General features: G+C 37.9%; 1 protein-coding gene and 1 long non-coding RNA gene across 4 annotated transcripts; one reads left to right on the top strand and one right to left on the bottom strand.

The window, feature by feature from the left end:
- The first annotated feature begins 39 nt into the window (after positions 1–39).
- Positions 40–1,293, top strand: LOC113944516. Its single transcript, XR_003526715.1, has 2 exons — positions 40–172; positions 755–1,293. It is a non-coding gene; the product is annotated as an uncharacterized LOC113944516 (long non-coding RNA).
- A 4,681-nt stretch (positions 1,294–5,974) lies between these two features.
- ATXN3 (ataxin 3) lies at positions 5,975–18,459 on the bottom strand. 3 transcript variants are annotated; one of them, XM_027637709.1, is made up of 11 exons: positions 18,342–18,459; positions 14,764–14,928; positions 14,199–14,243; positions 12,808–12,893; positions 12,327–12,393; positions 9,941–10,028; positions 9,556–9,688; positions 8,288–8,463; positions 7,742–7,865; positions 6,906–6,994; positions 5,975–6,261 (listed from the first exon to the last, which is right to left on the bottom strand). In XM_027637709.1, the coding sequence occupies exons 1-11, from the start codon at positions 18,363–18,365 to the stop codon at positions 6,167–6,169; spliced, it is 1,092 nt and encodes a 363-aa protein (XP_027493510.1). In that variant the 5' UTR covers positions 18,366–18,459; the 3' UTR covers positions 5,975–6,166. The 3 variants fall into 3 exon arrangements, with proteins under 3 accessions (XP_027493510.1, XP_027493511.1, XP_027493512.1); XM_027637710.1 differs by lacking the exon at positions 18,342–18,459 and adding an exon at positions 17,913–18,107 and having other exon boundaries at positions 6,097–6,261; XM_027637711.1 differs by lacking the exon at positions 18,342–18,459 and adding an exon at positions 17,988–18,103 and having other exon boundaries at positions 6,097–6,261.
- Positions 18,460–18,743: the final 284 nt, after the last annotated feature.

Below are 18,743 nucleotides of genomic sequence, written 5' to 3'. Positions count from 1 at the left end.
TCCCGTCCCGTCCCGTCCCGTCCCGTCCCGTCCCGTCCCGTCCCGTCGCGGCTCAGCGGCTCCTGCCGGCAGCTTCGGCCGCTGCCACCTCAACGGCCGCCATGACACCCCTCCTAAACACCATAGAGAGCGACGGCTCGGGCTAGAGCGCCCCCGCGGGGGCGGATATGGCGTAAGCGGCGGCGGAGGATGCCGGGACAATGGCGGAGCGGCGGGAGGGGCCGGGGGCGGTGGATGGCGGCCTGTCGCGATTAACGAGATTGGTGACAGCCAATTCGCGTGATTAACGCGAACCCGCCTCGGGACGGACTTGGGCCCTATGCCAATAACAAATCAGTGTCCGACTCTGAAGGATGTCCTTCAGGCTTTTAAAATACTTAAGGATGATAAAAATATCTTTTACTGTGGTTAATTTTACAATTAAGTACCAAGTACGGCAAGCAGACAATAAAGTAGCACACAGGGCTTTTTGTCCCACTCTTTTTAATTACTGCTCTTGAAAAATTAGAAATGGACTATTTAGCATCACAACTAATTTTTTTAGCCGACTTCATCCACTTTTGATAAGGGTGCACAGAAACAATCCAGTGTACTCTGTGGGTTGACTAAGCTACAAAACCAGTGTATTTGTGTCACAAAAAGAACGTGTACTCTGGCATCATCAAACCAGGAAACAGTAGCTTACTTTAAAATCAGAAAGCATATAAGTTTTAAAGATGTAACTATAATGGGCACCAACTTTCTTCCCTAACAGGAGTGTCTTTATGTAAATTTGAGAGTATCAACAGATGCAAAGACATCAGAGATGATGAAATGTCAGTTATGGGCAACAGAAAACTACCTCACTGCTGATGTGCACACACACATCTGGTGCAAAGTCCACTGATACCTGAGATGAAATTTCAATGTTTGATGATCCTGTGCCCAATCAGCGTATAAGGGAAAGCAAGTATTCAAATACATCGGTCAAGTGAGAAACATTAGAAGCTATAATCGTATTTATTTAAAAAAGTGATATCAAATACAACCATATATATTCATGCCTATTTGGAGAGCATTTTCAAAATATCGAACAGCGCTGCCATTTTCCAAAACAATGACAAAGCATTTCCGCTTTCCCTTTTTAATCTTTTCAGTATTCTATGCGTTATATACACAAATAGACAAAAATTATACAGGAGTCCAGAGCCAAGGACATGATACTGAAAACAGTCTTGACCAAAAAAACCCAAAACTATTACTGAAATAAGATTTCTAAAATACACAACTATTAGGCAAGAGATGAAAAAAAAATTCCTTACAAAATCCTCTACACTGATTTGTACACAGGGGGTTTCATGTAGCAAAAAATAAAATTTTATCAATGCTTGCATGCTTTAAAGACAGTATCAAGGTTTTTCTCTTTTTTTTTTTTTTTTGCACAGTGGCATTTAAATATTACATCCCTTTCTGTTCAAACTCTTTTATAAGTCCCCTCCTGAATTCCCACAGTGGCTATACTGAGGATGGGGGGGATTAAAAGCAAAGTGTAGTTACAATTATTTGCTTTTCTTAACAAAGGAAATAAAGTGAAAGTATTTTGATTTGGTAAAAGCAGTTGAAAAGTCACATGTACTAACTTTCTGAAGAACAGTGATTGGGGAAGATGACTATGGCAGGTTAAATATTACAGCATTCCCTCCATGTCTGAAATGCAAATAAGGCAAAATGTGTGTATACAGGTTAAAAAGGTTTATTGCAAAACAGCTCATGCTTTTAAGATGAAAACCTGGATATAACACAAAGCTACAACCACCTTGAAACTGAAGAACTAAATATTTGGATCTAGCAACTTTGAATGTATTGAGTATTATTCTCACTTGAACAACTGATTCTGTGTGGGGAGGGAATAGGTATATATGTATTACTGATTAGACTTTGTTTCCTCTTTTTTTTGGGGTAACGATTTGTGAGTAACTATCAAGATTTACCAGGAGTTAAATTTGTTTTATGCAAGACAGTAATGGCTTATTAAGTGAGCAACATAATTTTCTGTCTAAGCCCTTGAAGAAAGTTTCTACATCAATTTTTCTTTTCCTTGGATTCTTACTTTGATTCCCTTAAAAGTGACATGCTGGTAACATGAATTGCACAATACTATTTCTGTATAAGTCTGAGTTCTAGAGTTCTCCTATCCCATCCACCTGTACTGGGTTTTTCAGTACAAAGGACACCATTTGTATGTTTTCATCATTATCTGAAAGAGTAATTAATTTTAAAAAATTTCACAGATGTTTTAAAACTGTGTCATGTTCTTGTTCATTTTTAAAAGCCTTTCAGTTTTGTAATAAAATAAAGCAGCTTGCAAATGATAGTATTTGTCTGAGATACAGAAACAGAATTGTTTACTAGACACCTGCAGAAGCCATTTTAGCCCCCCTACCACTTTTTAAGTCTGTAATAGAAACAATAGCCCAACATTAAAACACATCATAGATGTGTACCTTGGCTGAAAATTAAATTTAAACTCGCTCAAGTTCTTTGAAGGGCACTGGGAGCCCAAATGTTGGAGTAAGCCAGTCTGATATGAGATTAGTTTTAAGTCTACAAAAATGTAAGCATTTAAGCACCTCATATTTATACCTGCTGTGCCTAACAAGAATTGCATGCAAGCATGACTGCATTACAACTCTTTTTCCTCCTGCTCTCATAAGACCGTGAAAGCAGTTTACAGAATTACACTTACAGAACTAATTCTGGAACATATTTAATTGTAAGTATGTCTCATTCCCCCTGCCCCTTTGATTTATGCTGTCAGCAAACCATAAATTATGTCACATGGACCCTTTACTACAAAACAGTAAAACTGTTGGATGAATGAAATCTAAAAATCTATGTCTGTTCCCTTAGAATGGACTTTGGCCTAAAGCTGTAACATGGGAAAAAAACCCCAACCCTTCAGCATGACAGAGAAGGTAACACTGGGAGTAGGCTCTAAATTAGTAAACATATTATAAGCATAGTTAAGCCACACTGAGAACTGTTTATCATTGAAAGAATGCACACCAAAAAATGACATCACTTTTATTGACCGCTTCTTGGCAGGTGAAGTTGAGGCCTGAGTTATAAAATATGTACTGTCAGTAATTACTACTATTCTTTTCCTTGGGTGCAATGGAGAGGCACAGAGGAGATCTTGTCACTCTCTACAACTCCTGGAAGAAGGCTGTAGTGAGATGGGTGTCAAGCTCCCAGGTAACAAGTGACAAGATAAGAGGAAACAGCCTCAAGTTGCACCAGTGGAGGTTTAGTTCAGGTATCAGGAAATATTTCTTCACTGAAAGGGTTGTCCAGCACTGGAACAGGCTGCACAAGTAAGTGGTTCAGCCCCCATTCCTGGGGCTTTTTAAAAGAGGTGTGGAAGTGGTGCTCAGGGACATTAAGTTTAGTGGTGGACTTGGCAGTGCTGAGTTAATGGTTGGTCTCTTGCAGGTCCCTTCCAGCGACAGGACTCAGAATTAACAGATGATCTTAAACTGCTCTCTCAACTGCCCGACTAGACAGATATGCCTTCATCATTAAACTTGACATTCTGCTGAAAATCAAACTGGTTTTTGTTGAATGACCATGTTTCTACACAGAAAGGAATGTCATTAGCCCTGTAATGACTCTCTCAGTTGCGCTTTTCAGGCATCGTTATTTTATATTCCTTCCATATTAAAAGATTTGGGTGATGAAGTGACTTACAATGTGACATTAAAGTTCAAAGGCAAACCTCCATGTTTCAGTGATTATAAAAACATGTATTCGGCCTGGTTACAGTTAATGCCATTCAAGGGGCTTAGATATTTTTTTCAATCTAGGGCTGCTAGAGTTATAGAAATGTTACATTTTTATTATATTCTTATAATAGAGGATAAAATGTCCAAGGTCCAAGTATTGGCATCAGATTGCAAGTCTATACCTATTCATAAAAATCAGTCTTATTTCAGAATCAGTTTATGGCACAACAAAAAAAGGGAAATTAAAGCTGCAATTAATTTACAGATAAGCAAAGAAATAATTCAGTGCTTTAGAGATACCTTTCCTGCTTTCTGTTTAATAGAAATTTTAAACTGAAAGCAGAAAAGTATATCCTGAAAAATACAGCATTTCAAAATGGCATATGCATACATGGACTTTTAAAGCCATTGTTTAACTATATTAATTTGAGACATTACAAATAATTATAATGCGTATGACAGAATTATTTAAAAAATACAAAAATCAGTTTTTTTAGAAGTCTCATGTCAAAATCCATATTGTCTTACACATACCTGATTCTGGTGACATTGGTGAAAATTCAGCACATACGTAAGGAAAACAGAATTTAGCCCAGTTATGTATAATATAATAATATCCTAAGCTATCAGGAAACCATTGCTGTAAACAAATCTTTACTGAGAGGTAAGAGCCCTTTCATGTACAGTACTACTTGATGCTGAATGTATATTTCCATCTAGCTACTATTCATTCCATACTAATTTTAATTGTTACTTTTGTGCAATGATGTAACTTAAGAATATTTTGATAAAGAAATTTGGGGTTATCTTTGAAAGATTCTTAGAATGCCTGTGGTAACTGTTAATGCTTTAATTGGACTACAGCTTATATACTCTATCTACAACATATTTCCATATAATTTATATGTAAACAGAATTTGTATTTCAAGCACCATTTAGGAAAATGAAACATATCTCTTTCGTTGCACTGAAGTTCCAAGCCAGGTTTGGTCACCCTTTTACACATTCATCCTGGATATCAAAACAAATGTCTTACAACCAATAGCATAAGCTATCTCACATACTTTGCTCCCCAATTTTTCTCAGGATCAGAAACAGCATGATAAAAATTTGTAAGGTGCGTGAATAAAGGCCATTCCTGAAAAAACTGCAACATTCTGACAGACACTCATAAAAAGCATTTCAGAAAGAACATCCACACAGGCATAAATATTCATTCTTAAAAGAGCTACTTGCACAGGGGTCATTTCAGATTGCAGGAATGCACCTTGTGTGTGGCACTGACTTTATGGCACCTATATCCCCTCCTCCTTTCTCCTAGATTCAGTTACAGTTCTTTCATACTGAAAGGCTGAAATGAAGGTTTGAGCTTGAAAAGGTGAAAAAAAAAGACTCTGGAAGAGGCAGAAAAGAAAACCTGTTCAACCCAATTGATTGTATCCTACTTTTGTAGTAAAGACAGTGGCTCCACAAGAAAGAACATAACAAACAAAAATTTATAAAAAACTTCATCAAACCAAATAAGGCAAATTACCTGCCAAAAACCAAAATGTTAAACATGGATCTAAAATTTTACAATTGGAATTAAAAGTAAAACCACAAAGTGCTAGGAAGTGAGAAATCACTGAAAGATTCATGAGTAACATTATACTCAAGAATCCACTAAAGATTTTATCTTGAACTGTAAGTATGAAATCTATGGATTCTTGTTTCTCCTGCAGAATGAGTAATTTCAAAAGTGGACAGCAGGATCAAAAAGTTGATGTTAAGTCACTCAGAATCACAGAATATTCTGAGTTGGAAGGGACCCACAAGGATCGTCAAATCCACCTCCTAAAGTGAATGGCCCATACAGGGATCGAACCCATCATCTTGGCCTTATCAGCACTCTGCTCTAATCAACTCAGAGCTCACAAAATAAATTTAAGATTAACAGAACTTAATTATTTTCCCCATTTTAGAGCGATTTATTAAAAGGAACATAATAATTTATGAGCACAACTTATTACTTGTATCTCTTTTTCCATTAGTACTGAAGGAAATCAGTAGATGCTGGTTTTGGCACCATTTATATCTTATACAGAATTCTTCAAAACAATTTAAACTTGCTTTTTATATGTAAGTTACAGATGCTACACTCATCTGACTTTGTTCATGTGAATAGTTCAGTAATTTTAACACTACTACTTTTTTGAGCAGATGTTTTGTAGTAAGAGTGCTACAGTTTTCTAAATTAGTGTGATCTTTTTCGTATTTGCAGATTCCCTCTAAATTCTGACCTCCATCAGCCCCCCTTTCATTCCTGCTTCCAGAACTCTGAAATGAACCCTGCTTGTGCAACATTCACACGGTAGAATTTTAATGGAGACTTAGCGTTTTGACAATAAGAGGGGAAAAAAATTATGTCATTTCTCCTCTTCTGAATTCAAGTGGTTTTTAACAGATTCCAGAGACATATTCATGGCTGCTTGAAGCATGTCTTCTTCACTCATATCACCTCCTAAAAACAATAAATGTGTATAAGCTGTAATAAATTCACAGAGCTAGTTCTTAACTGTAGTTAAATACTTTTGTTGTTCCTTTTGTCCACATCCACCTTTTTCCACCTCACCCACAAAATTGGTTTTGTTTTTAAAATCATTGAACATTGTGAACTTAGTTTTCCACTAACAACAGTCTGTTTGTAACACATAATACACATCAATTTTGGATCACCAATACCTAATACTGGTAAGGTCTACATTTATGTTCTACTGAAAACTGGTTCCAGTAATTTTGTCAGATATTAACCCAAGTGGTCATACAACTTTAAAAGTAATTTAGGAAACAAATAATTGGCACAAATCCTGTCAAAGATTCCAATTTGTAATGCTGAAGACAAACAAAACAACAAAAAGCAAAGCGAGAACTCAAGTGATCTAATAGCAATGCTCTTCACTTTGAAACAGGATATTGAGATTCAAAGAGGAACAGGCTTTCCAGGAAAGTGATCCTTTCCTTCACTGCCAAAAAAGTAATGGCTGTGACAGTCTGAATGGCTGCTGGAGTGAGAAGTTGGCAGACAAGGAAGGTTAGGAAACAGCACAACACAAAGGGGAAAAAGACGAATATTTCAGTGTTGGATGTAACTGTAAAAAACAATACCTGGGTCAGCTTCTTGAGTGCTTGAGCTAAGAGTTGCCTTATCATGTAGGTTTGGCGTCTGATCTTGCTGCTGTAGCTGTTGTTGCTGTCTGAAAGTGTCATAAATTTGTAAGAGACTAAGATTAACACCAGTATGACACCTGAGTCGAGTTCATTTCATTGTAAGGAAGGCCAAGAAACAGAGGTAGAAGCTGCTTGGTACAATAAAATCTCTGTACTTAAAATCTCTTCCATCATTTCACCCTGCTAACCTTCAGACACCTATCTTCACAATATTATAGCCCAAGCCACATTACTATTTTCCCACCATTGGGAAGTTCTGCATTCTTATCCTACCACGCGAAGTCTAACTCCTCCCATCCATAGTATTTCTCCCTGGTTTTTATTTCTTCCATCACTAGAAGACAGAGATAAGGAAAAGCTACGACAATAACACCACTATGTATTAAGAAAGTACACCAGAACAGCAACATAAAATATCTACAATGCTTTCACATGATGCACGTGAGAAGCATCACTATCAGAAGCAGTCTTAAAGAAGTAGTATTTTTTGTCAGGAGGATAATTACAGAAATTTATAGGATTTCATTTAAAATACTTCTATAGCATGTGTATTTTCTTTCTTCACAAGACTGCTGTTGCAGTAACAAACCCCCTCTTATTTACAGGTTTCTTCACTGGAACCACCTGAGAATAGTAAAATTTAGGTACTGTTAAGAAATCGTGTTAAGAGAGAAAAGTCAAGCTGGACCTCGGTAAGAAATCCATCCACACCCCAAAAGCACTGAAAAATACGACATGTACTTCCACATGCAGTTTTCTAACAACTACTTTACTTTTCAAAATACGCTTGTCTTCTCCTTCGCAGTTCCTCTGAAGAAAGGGATTCTGTCTGACTGCTGTGAGACGCCTGAGGAACATTCTGCGGTAACGAGCCCGAGAGCTCACTTCGACGACTACCTAAAACCAGAACATGCCACATCCTACTCATTACAGTAAAATGAAGTTAGCAAATGACATACAGCTTAAGAATATGTCTTCAGACTTGAGAGGAAGAAAGAAACTTGTTGGAGAACTAAGCACCTAGACTAACTTCCCTTGATACTATCTCTCCTCCTCACCTTAGGACTGATTGCCTTCCCTCCTGCCACCCTTAGCCAATTTGTTCTTCCTTCCTAATGATCAATGGAACGTGAAAGTTATAACTTTTCAAAAAGCAGAACAAAGCTACAGGAAATTCTGGATCATCCTTCCATGCCTCAAAGCCAATCTTTCCAGAGAGCTTGATGCATGCTGGAAAGTGCTTGACAAACTGATTCCAGTAGCTGCCTAAAGCATAAGCAACACAAACAGTAGCAGAGAAATTTAGATGGACACTGCACCTTGCATGCTGAGCTGAATGGCTCTGCGAAGATCAGCTTCTTCATCCTCCATATCAATTTCCTGCCTACTTAGAGCCAGGGCTCTCTGAAAATTCTCTTCATCTTCATCTAACATGCCTGTTCCATCAAAAGGATGGTTAACTTCTATTGCTTGGTCCCCATCACTTCTGGGTAGCCTGTGAAATTCACATGTTTATAGCAAAATTCAGACAGAAGTTATATTTTAGAGTGAGTTTTAAAATTACTATTTTCTGCCAATTTAACTCTAGGGTTTTTTAACTTCAGAAAAAACGTTTCTATTGTGAAAGTCTGTTACATAAACAGGTATTTTACTTTCTACATAAAAAAGCACAAAAGAGCTGCAAGCAGTTGTAAAGCAACCTTAAACATTCGCAGCACACCGCAACTCTAAAGCCATGCACATGTTGACAAGAAACTGTTAGACAGGAAAAGCTTCAGAAATCATAATCCTACAAAAAGCTATAATACATGCTATTCAAACCTACTGCTATTTAAACAGTTACACCAGCAGAAAATAGAGTATGTGGCCTCCTTCTCAGGAAGCTTTGAAGACCATGCTAAAGCAAAAGATCCTCTGTAAACTGTACACACTTTCCACATTGCTGCCAATTATTCCATCAATTTACAACACCTGTTTAACTTTACAAAGGGGAAGAAATAATAATGAATTCCTCTGAAAAGCCTTAACTCTTTTTATCAGATTGCAATTTATTCACTATGAAAATTTAATAAAATTATTGCAGAAGTAGTACTTTATACATTTTCAAGGATGTTTTATATTAGCAAAATGCATCAAAACTGAGTAGCACCACAACACTGGGATAAAATTATTCCAAAAGAAAATGGTGTATGATTTATATGATGTGAAATTCACATTTGGGTTTCTTGTTGTTTTCTACTTATGACAGAATGCACAAGCTAGTCTTAACTACAGGTTAATTACTATTTACCTTAGTTTGGTAGGATTTGCTAACCCATTTTAATCACAAAGTTAAAAATTTGCACTATAATATGCTTATGCACATGGAAAAACTCAATCTTATTAAGGCAGTTTTTACCCACTTAAAAATACACAATTTAAAAATAAACCACTTGTTGTCTACCAAATTGCTTTTACTGTGTGTAAAAGCAGTAAACGTTGCACTAAAGGTACTTCTAATTACTCAAGGGGGTTGTCTCCATGTGGCATTAATCATGGAAACCAATCATACTGAACATTATTAAAATGAAATCTCTATTTACCTTACCTCTGATCTCTTGACTGTGCTGCCTCTTCTCCAATTAGTTTTGGTCTCTGCATCTGCTGTACCCGAATCATCTGCAGTAGCTGATCAGCCTCACAGTCTGGCAGGTCTCCTTTTACTACAAATATGGAATAACCTGACAAAAAGAAATCATAAGTCCATGGCATTAAGGTGCAGATATAAACACTCTAAAATGCACACTACATGGAACACAATGATGTGCCATTTATTACAACCTATTACTCTATCTTTCATTATAAAGACTTGGGTTATTTCACTATTTCAATCATAAAACTAAGGGTAGTTGACTGAATATGTAAGTTCTAAGAAATAATAATTATTACCTACTTTTAATTAATGACATTTAACATCTGCAAGTTTCTATTACCTTCCTGTTGTAATTGAGCCAAGAAAAGTGCAAGATATGTGTCTGATATTAGTTCTGGACCCATCAAGAGAGAGTTCAAGTTAAACCACTGTAATTAAAGGAAGAAGAGGTTGAGAAAACAAATTAGCATAAAGATTACTCAATAATTCATTTCTGTACATTGTGGTAATTTTCTATGATGGAATATCCAAATAAATCTAGTAACATAAATTATCAAATAAAATTCTTTTGAAGCACAATACCTATACTGCTAAAGGTTATCTTCAAATACTCTTCAGCTAACAGGAGATCTGAAAAGTGGAAATTACTGCATGCTCTCTCCCATTACTGAATACTGGTACCAGGCAAACAGATTAAAACAGATAATTCTTCTACCACTGTATTTTGATTTATTTCAGACATCACTGTAAAATTCTGTTTAATCCTACTTTTAAAGCTGAGACTAATGAAGTAAGAAACCCTTCATAATGCTGTGTGTTAGGAAATTAACAGTTAATAGTTACAGTAAATATATGTTAAATTATTTCCATTAAATACTTTCATTAAACATTCTGCCTTTAATAGCTGGTGATGCTGGAAACTATTGTTTACCTCTGAGATTATTTTTAAATTTAAAAATTAAGAACAATTAACTCAGATTTAATATGCTGACAGTATTGCACTGTATTACAACAGGGGACACTTGATATAAATGTACACAGATCATTTCTAGTTTCCTGAAGAAGATAACTAATAATTTATAATACTTCAAGAGAGAAACAATATTATATAAAACTTCTAGACAGAAAATATATTCAACATGGGCCATAAAATATTCTACCCTTAAACCCTCACATATATTGCAATGAAACCGAAGAATCTTTTTTAATACCTTACTCATTCAATATTATCTAATTTTAACCAGGAAGCACCATTTCAGATAGTAGAAAGGGAATTCCATCTTCATTCTCACAAAAAATGGATTGATCTAACCAAACTTCCACATATGCAGTCACACACCTGCAGCCAGACTCATACTATAAGTGACTATCTACCACTCTGCCTGGCAATACTTAATTAGCCAAAACCACTCTTTGCCACTAGGAAGGAGTAAGAAGACCAACAGTGTAGGAGAACTGGGGAATAAAAAGTTATGTAAAAAATACAATGCACAGACTACAGAAACTTTTAAAAGGGAATATGGAGGAGAAAGTTTTGGTAAACTAATTTTGCTTTAACTATAACAGAAGAGAAGCAGGTTAAATAAATCCAAGTCAACCAATTTTCTCTATCTTTTCTCATTATCCAGTGTTGTCTTCATGTGGTTACAAGCAAAACACATCCCCCCCCTCCAACTTAGGATGTTTCAGGTTAGAATGCTCTCTCATAAAATTCCACCCAATATGGTTGTATATATAATAAGGAGCATTCCCATCATTTTAAGAGACCTTTTTTTTTTGATATCAAATAAACACAAATTGGCTGTAAGCATTAGCCATACTTTTAAACTAAAGCAGACCAGTAGAGTTCAATTTGCTTATTCATAGGTAATTTTTCTCTTTTTTTTTTAATCTGGATGACAACATAGGAAGCCAGCACTTGCAAAAATTATCCAAATGGGCAGACTCCTGCCTCACTATTACAGAATCTAAAGGCTGTTTTCCATTAACATTTTCTATGAAAAAAGCCACCTGAAAAAAAACAAACCAGCTCATGTTGCATAAAAGCTAATGAAGTATGATCCAGAAGGGTGACTGGCCACTGAAATAAGACACTGCACTGATGTTGCAAGGGACATGAGTTATTATATATGTACCAGATAATACATATGTACCATGGCCATCCCTTACCTTCAATAACTATTTCCTGATTAGAATACAATTATTTCATAAAGTTTTCCAAAATAGTACAAAGTTGTGATTCTACTTTCCCCAACCTCATTCCAGTGGATACTCTTAAATACTAGCAATTATAAATATTAATTCATTTGAACTTTGAATTTTTTTTATACCTCTTGTCAATGATGTAGTTCATTAAAATAAGTTTGCATTCTATAGGATCCTAATCCTTGTCTAGACTCCCTGTTCCTACCCCATATAATTTTTTCTGCTATTATTCACACAGAAAAAACCAACAACCTAGCTTAAATATCACAGAGACTCTTCCAGAGCTGCATCTCCCTAAAGGACAGGTTCACTCGGGAATTGCTGGTCTTTCCCCAGGCTAACAATTATAATGAGCTGCCTGGCATTTTTGTGATAAAACAAACAATTTTTTTTTTTAATATGGCATACTATTAAAGCAAACTGCAGCTAAAGCTTGCAAAAGGCCAACACATGATCTACTCGCAACCACTTTTCCACACCCATTCTGAAGTCAATATTTAAATAAAAAAAGACAATGTCACCTGTTTTCCTAACTTTCGAACTGTAAACCAGTGTTCCTTATAATTACAAATAAATGATTTTTCATTTCTGTAAAAAGAAAAACAAAAGGTACAAATAAAATTAAATACTCTAAAATCAGAATACAGGTTAATGTTTAAGTTCTTTGCAACCAATGATTCAAATTTATATAATAAAATTTCAGGAATACAATTGTTGATGCTACATTACAGAATACTTATACTGCTTTTATAACATTTAGGAAGTTGTCAATATCACTGAAATTTCCATATACCTGTGATATCAGACATACTAAGACATCATGAAGGCACAGAGGACAGATACTCATATGTACCCCCCAAAAAAATAAAACAAAACCCCAAGGGATAATACAAACATCAGAATGCAACAGAGTTTGAAATAGTAATTTTAAAGAAGGATTTAAATCATAAATTAAGAGTATTTTTTCAGTAAAATGAAAGCAGGGTGCTAAAGAAGTCTTACATAGGGTCGATCCCAAGTCTCTGATACTCTGGGCTGTTGAAGAGGATTAGTTCTAAACCCCACACTTTCAAGGCATTGCTTATAACCTGTCAAAAAATAAGACTTTTCATGAGTCAAACCATCAAAATTTGAGCAATGCAACCATAAACAACTACACTGTTCTTGTAAAACTTAGATTTCAAAAAATAGCAAGGAGATCTAGGAATCACATTATGCAAAATGCAGCTGTCATGAACTTGCATGCAAACGTAACACTTACACCTTATCTAAAGGGAAGTAACAAAACTAGGATTTAACTGAGATGTGTTAAATCAAAAACAAAGCTGTAACTTCACCTCCCACACACATTTGAGTAGTTGTCACCTCTGCCCTCAATGCACTGCTCTGCCCTCCCTCCCCAGTACAAACTCAATCTTTCTCCACAGTAACTATTGGAAATTCTGTACTACTGGATTGTCACGGGATCAATCAGGCACTGAACTGAGCACAAAGTCTTTTACAGTAACTCTTTAAGGCTACACGAAATAATGCTTTAAGAAATTTAAATTAACAATTCAACTTGCTTTCAGGAAGCCAACTGTGCAGCAAGTGAGAAAATCCATGACAGGACAAAAAAGTAGAATGAGGAAGCATATTTTTTTCAGCTTCTATACTGAAGCAACACAATCAAGACTACAAGGAAAGCCAAACTAAATGGTTTTCCGCTGAACAGAAAAACAGCCCTGTCTTACCATAGGGAAGACAGGCTCTTGAGGGATTCTGGAACATGGAAAAACGCCTCTGAAAGCTTGGGAGACAGCCAAAGGTGCAAATCATTGCCTACAGCTCTAGTCTAGACACAAGCCCCAGTCTGGTGTTCAAAACCTTTTTTGTTGTTTTTCTGGTTAAAGTATTTATTATTGATTACTTTTCCACTATGGCCCTTAAAAAAACCCAACCAAACAAGAAAAATAATAAAACCAGCTCTGAAGCATCTGGAGTGAGTTATAAAAACTGGAATGCAGATGCTTTCTGCAGATCACTGTGATAACCCCGTAATCGCTGTCAAGAGCTTTGAGAAAGCAATCTCAATTCTGCTTTTTCACCTGTTGTCCATGGGAGCCAATGTTTACACCTAAAGTGCCCATAAGAAGCAGCTTAGAAATCAAGCTTATTGCCAGCAGGTGTCATTTCACAGTTCCATGCTTCTGTGTGTTTAAGGGCCCATGAACTGAAGAACTGCAAGTCACTGCTCTTAATGGAAAACACTCTGAAGATTTGGAAGCCCAGCACTTAATCCCATTAAGCCCATAAATTGGCAACTAGATGAAAAAGCTCATTGCCATTTAAATTAAATGAGAGAACATATAGGGCATAAACAGAAAATTGTGTAAGAAGAGAGCTGTGCTTACTTGAATTGAGAAGAATCCACTATCATCCATATTTACAGAAGGCTGCTGCTCAGTGTGAGATTGGGAGGGAGAAAAGAGAAAAATGGTGTAAGCATAAAAGGCCAAAAATAATTGAGTTTTGAAAATAAATGTAATTGTATATTCTTAAAGCAACAACTTGTTATGTCCTTGTCTGTAAGGCTGATTACAATGCCCCAAACAGGCATATTAATTTAAAACTCAAACCTTTAAATTAGAAATGGTCAGTGCTTAAAGGGCAGACAGGCATGGGCACTTCTGTTCCTATCTGACACTGGATTACAAAAACAAAAGGCTAATCACCGATCCTCCTTGCCATCTTTGACCTTCCTACTTGTAAGATGAATGTAGCTTTCTGTAGAATTATTATGCTAATAACATTTGAAAATGCCAAATCTAAGATGAATGAATGAAAAGGACTATAAATTTAAGAGCTTTCAGCACTAGAAAATTACCCTTGTCTAGGTCAGCAAGAACAGCAGGTCTGTGCTAAACAATGTTACATTTCAGGCAAATATTAAGCAACCCCAAATTAAGATGATTTTACCTGTAAAAATGTTCTATATTCTTCACTAGATACTCCTCCCTCTGCCATTCTCATCCTTTCTTCCTCATCCAACTGCTGTGCAATAGAGGATAACTCTACAGGACTAAAGTATTCCCCTTGCAGCAAATTATTCAGACAGTGTTGAGCACACAGTGAGCCTTCTTGCTAATATTGGAAGAGAAAAAAATACCAAAGACAAAGAGAAAATCAGGTTTACATAAACTCTGTAAAATGACTCAACCATTTCATTCTGGCAAACTTCCTGCCCTCCCCACTCACCCAGAATACCATGTATTCTTTGAAGGTATGCACTGCAAGCTATAGAATACAACCCTCCCATCAACTTTATGGGAAAAAACAAACAAACAAAAACCGAACAGGCACACTTTCCTCAAAGGAGTTTAATTTCATGTAAAAAATGTTTTTGAAAACACCGTAAAAATTGCCAGTGACCCAACTGAATCACACAGGGACTCTGCAACCAATGGATTCTGTCCTCTTCCAAATCACCACCACATGAAAACAAAACAGTTTAGATTTCTACTTCTCAGTAACTAATGTTTTCTGTTAACAGACATTTATTCTTCTTTAACTTTTCTTCCCTGACAGGTGTGGCTGTTGAAATCTGCTCCCTGCATTATTGCTGAGGAAGTGATTTGGAGCTGGAGGAGCAGTAAAGCTCATTTTCTATATGAAATTTACATATAGGAAGTAGGTAAAAGAAGCTCCACTAGTTCTAGAATCCTGATGACAATGATGACGGGACAAGAAAAAACTTCTTAAATTCAGCATATTAAACAATGAAAATACATTTTGTTGATAAACCATTTAAATAAAAAATGTTTTAGATACTTTGTTACATATCCAGTGCATTGCAGATAACAGAAATGTAATGTAATATTTTTAGAATGTCAACACAAATTTACAGTAAGTCAATTAGAAGTGTCAGTCATGATTTTGTAGGACAAAATAAAAAATATCTAATCTGAATGAATGCATGTCAAGCTCCATTATTTTCCTACAGGCAGATAAATTACTGCCATGTTAAAAAAAACCAAAACAACACAAACCAACCAAATTAGAGTTTCCCATGCAAAACCAACCTTTCTCTTTTTACAAATAACTAAGCTCCAAGTGAAAGACAAGTAGCATCAGTTTTAAAATCCTGCTTTCCTCTTTAATCAGTCTTCACTTTTATTTACATGAAGAACTCTAATGTCCATGCCCTCTATTAAAAACAAAACCAGAACCCCTTAACAAAAATACAGAACACCCCTCCCTCATGCCAGACACATAGAAACTAAGAATACAAGAGTAGGCCTCTAAGGAATATTCTTTAAACTTCCATGAAAGCTTCACACAAATCCCACGTAGAACATTCTCATGATCTCCCTTGAAGCAGAATCCTTGAAATTTCCCTTTATTCCAGATTACAGAATCTTCCAAGGGCTTCATCAGTTAATTGAGCAATGAGTTATTAAAACCAGACTGGCTGTACAGCCAGGCTTCAATGGAATCCAGAAACCTCCTCTTGGCTCCCACCCCTCCTGTAACAGGAAACTCAAGACTGAACACCAGCTCCTGTCCCTCGGGACCACATCCCTACTGCTGGTCATATGACAAACTGTAACAGCAGAACCTGCTCAACAATCACAGGTTTCTCCATTAGACATAATAAAATACCTCTAAAAATTAGTTGTACTACAGGCTTACATCTTAATTTCACTAAATGGACTTTTCTGTATTTGTACAGTTTTATCTTAAAAATAATAAACCTTAGTTTTCATATGGAAATGTTAGACATATCAAGTGCAAAATGCAGAAAACTGATCATATGATTTTTACAGACATTAACTTCTGTTGTTTTGTGCAGAGAACATTACACTTCCCCTAACCTGAAATCCTCTCGTTGAAACCTCTCCTGATACAAACTGCTGCCCTGCCTTCAGTCTTTTCAATCACTTATATCTTATTAAGGAAAGGACAAACTTCTAAGATAGGGACTCCTGAAGCACCATCCTTAAATCCTACTTTCTGCAACTGTCATTTCAGTCTTAAAAGTGACACATTGCTTACTTCCTTATTTTGTTAAATTTCCTTTATAAATACCATGTTTCTCATGCCTTTTGATGGAAACACCTGAGGTGTGCAGATTCAAACGTGCCTGTATATGCAGCACTTCAAAGTATATTGACAGCAGTTAACAGGGGGGTGGGGGGGTGAAAATACCCCTTAAGAAAAAAAGGCAGAGATTCAGTTACATTTTTAATAGAATAACAGGATAAAAACATTAGGTATTCCAATTTAAAACAGGCATTCAGGTGGAACTTTTTCACTGGGTAACTAACCAGGGAGCAGTTAGGTTTCACATGTGGGAGACCCAAGACTGTACACTTCCCCTTCCCCAAAACCTGTAGCAACTAAAAAATACCATCACCTGGTAACTTTGAATGTATTATGCTTTGTCACTTCAATTTCAGCAGTTTTGTTATTAAACTAGAAAACGACTTAGTCATTAATAAAAGTTATGATTTCATTATGCGATAGGCAAGGACAGATAAGAGAAGGGTACACTCCCCTTAAACTATTTTCAAACCTAGACTGAAACTCAAGGTCATTGTAGCAGAGGCCATAATGGATGAAATCCAACACTTATCCTCTGAACGGCAGCTGCTTAACACCACAGCACTTGCCAAATTTTGCAACCCAAACCAAGTTTGAAAGAACACTCCTCAATTTCTATGTACTTCAGAACAGTAATTTTATTTTTTTAAGGAAGTTATACTGCTATCTTGCTTAATTTCCTAAGTAAACCAACCATTACACATTAAAACAATGTAACAGGACTAGTATTAAGATTAACACAATAAAGCTGAAGAGACACTGGTAAAGTACATGAAAAAAGACAATTATATTTGAACAACATTTAAACAGAAGAAGTTCATATTTGGGAACCTGGAAAAATCACAGCAGTTCATAGAAGCATTTCTTCTCCACAACAGGAAGTACTGTTCATCAGCACACAGAAGCACAGTATATGAATCAGGATTTCTTTAACAGCTCTCCCTCTTCCTGCTCATTACACAACCTCAGACAAGCCAGGCTCGGTGAAGAGATGAGTCTGAGGGCACAGAGACAACCCTGCTCACCTTCAGACTCATTTTTCAGCCATGTGAGCTCTCCCTCAAGAAACACGAGCAAGTGCAGCCCGCACCTTCCCGCACCTGAGGTCCATTTCTACAGCCCCCAGAAGGGCGGTCCCCGCGCCAAAGAGGCCGATGGGGCTCAGCCCTGACTCATTCTGATCTGTAGTAACGACATTCCCTTTACCGCAGAGCCGGCAGGGTCCAGCCGGAACGGGCCCAGGCACCGGCAGCGCCGCGCGGGAGGGCCGCGGGTCCCCATGGAGCGGAGGGGACGAGCCGCTGCCGCCGGAAGGTGCCGGGCAGGGGGCACAGGGGGTTGCCCGGCGCCCAGCCCGGCAGCTCCTCACTCACACAGAGCCGCGGGCGGTGTGTCCAGCCCGGCCGTGAGGGGGCAGCGGGTCCCGCCCGGCCCCCGTTCCGTCCCGCACTCACCCGCTCGTGGAAGATCGACTCCATGTTTACTGAGCCGGCCCGCAGCCCCCGCCCCACGTGACCCGACCGCCCAATCACGGCGCCTCGCGCCACCGCCCATCCGCGCCCGGCCCACCGCCCCCCCGCCCCCGCGGGGGCGCCCCCTGCCGGGTGGGAGGCCGACGGGCGGGTCACGGGCCACGAGCGCCCCCGCGCGGCGGGAGGCCCACACGCACCGCCCGTCCCGCCCATCCATCGGCGCGTCCTGCTCTTCCATCGGCGCGTCCTACACCGCCCCGGGCCCCCGGGAATCCCCATCCCCTGCTGCCCCGGGAACGCCTGCTCCCCCTATGTCCCAGGGCTCAGCGCCGCCGGTTCCTTGTGCTCGCCAGCTGCCCGTCGCTCACACCTGCCCATTCCTGT

The sequence above is a fragment of the Corapipo altera genome, unplaced genomic scaffold, assembly GCF_003945725.1.
Source record: "Corapipo altera isolate COAL_440 unplaced genomic scaffold, ASM394572v1 23, whole genome shotgun sequence".
In the NCBI taxonomy this organism is placed as follows: domain Eukaryota; kingdom Metazoa; phylum Chordata; class Aves; order Passeriformes; family Pipridae; genus Corapipo; species Corapipo altera.
This window is presented reverse-complemented; position numbering and strand designations above follow the sequence as displayed.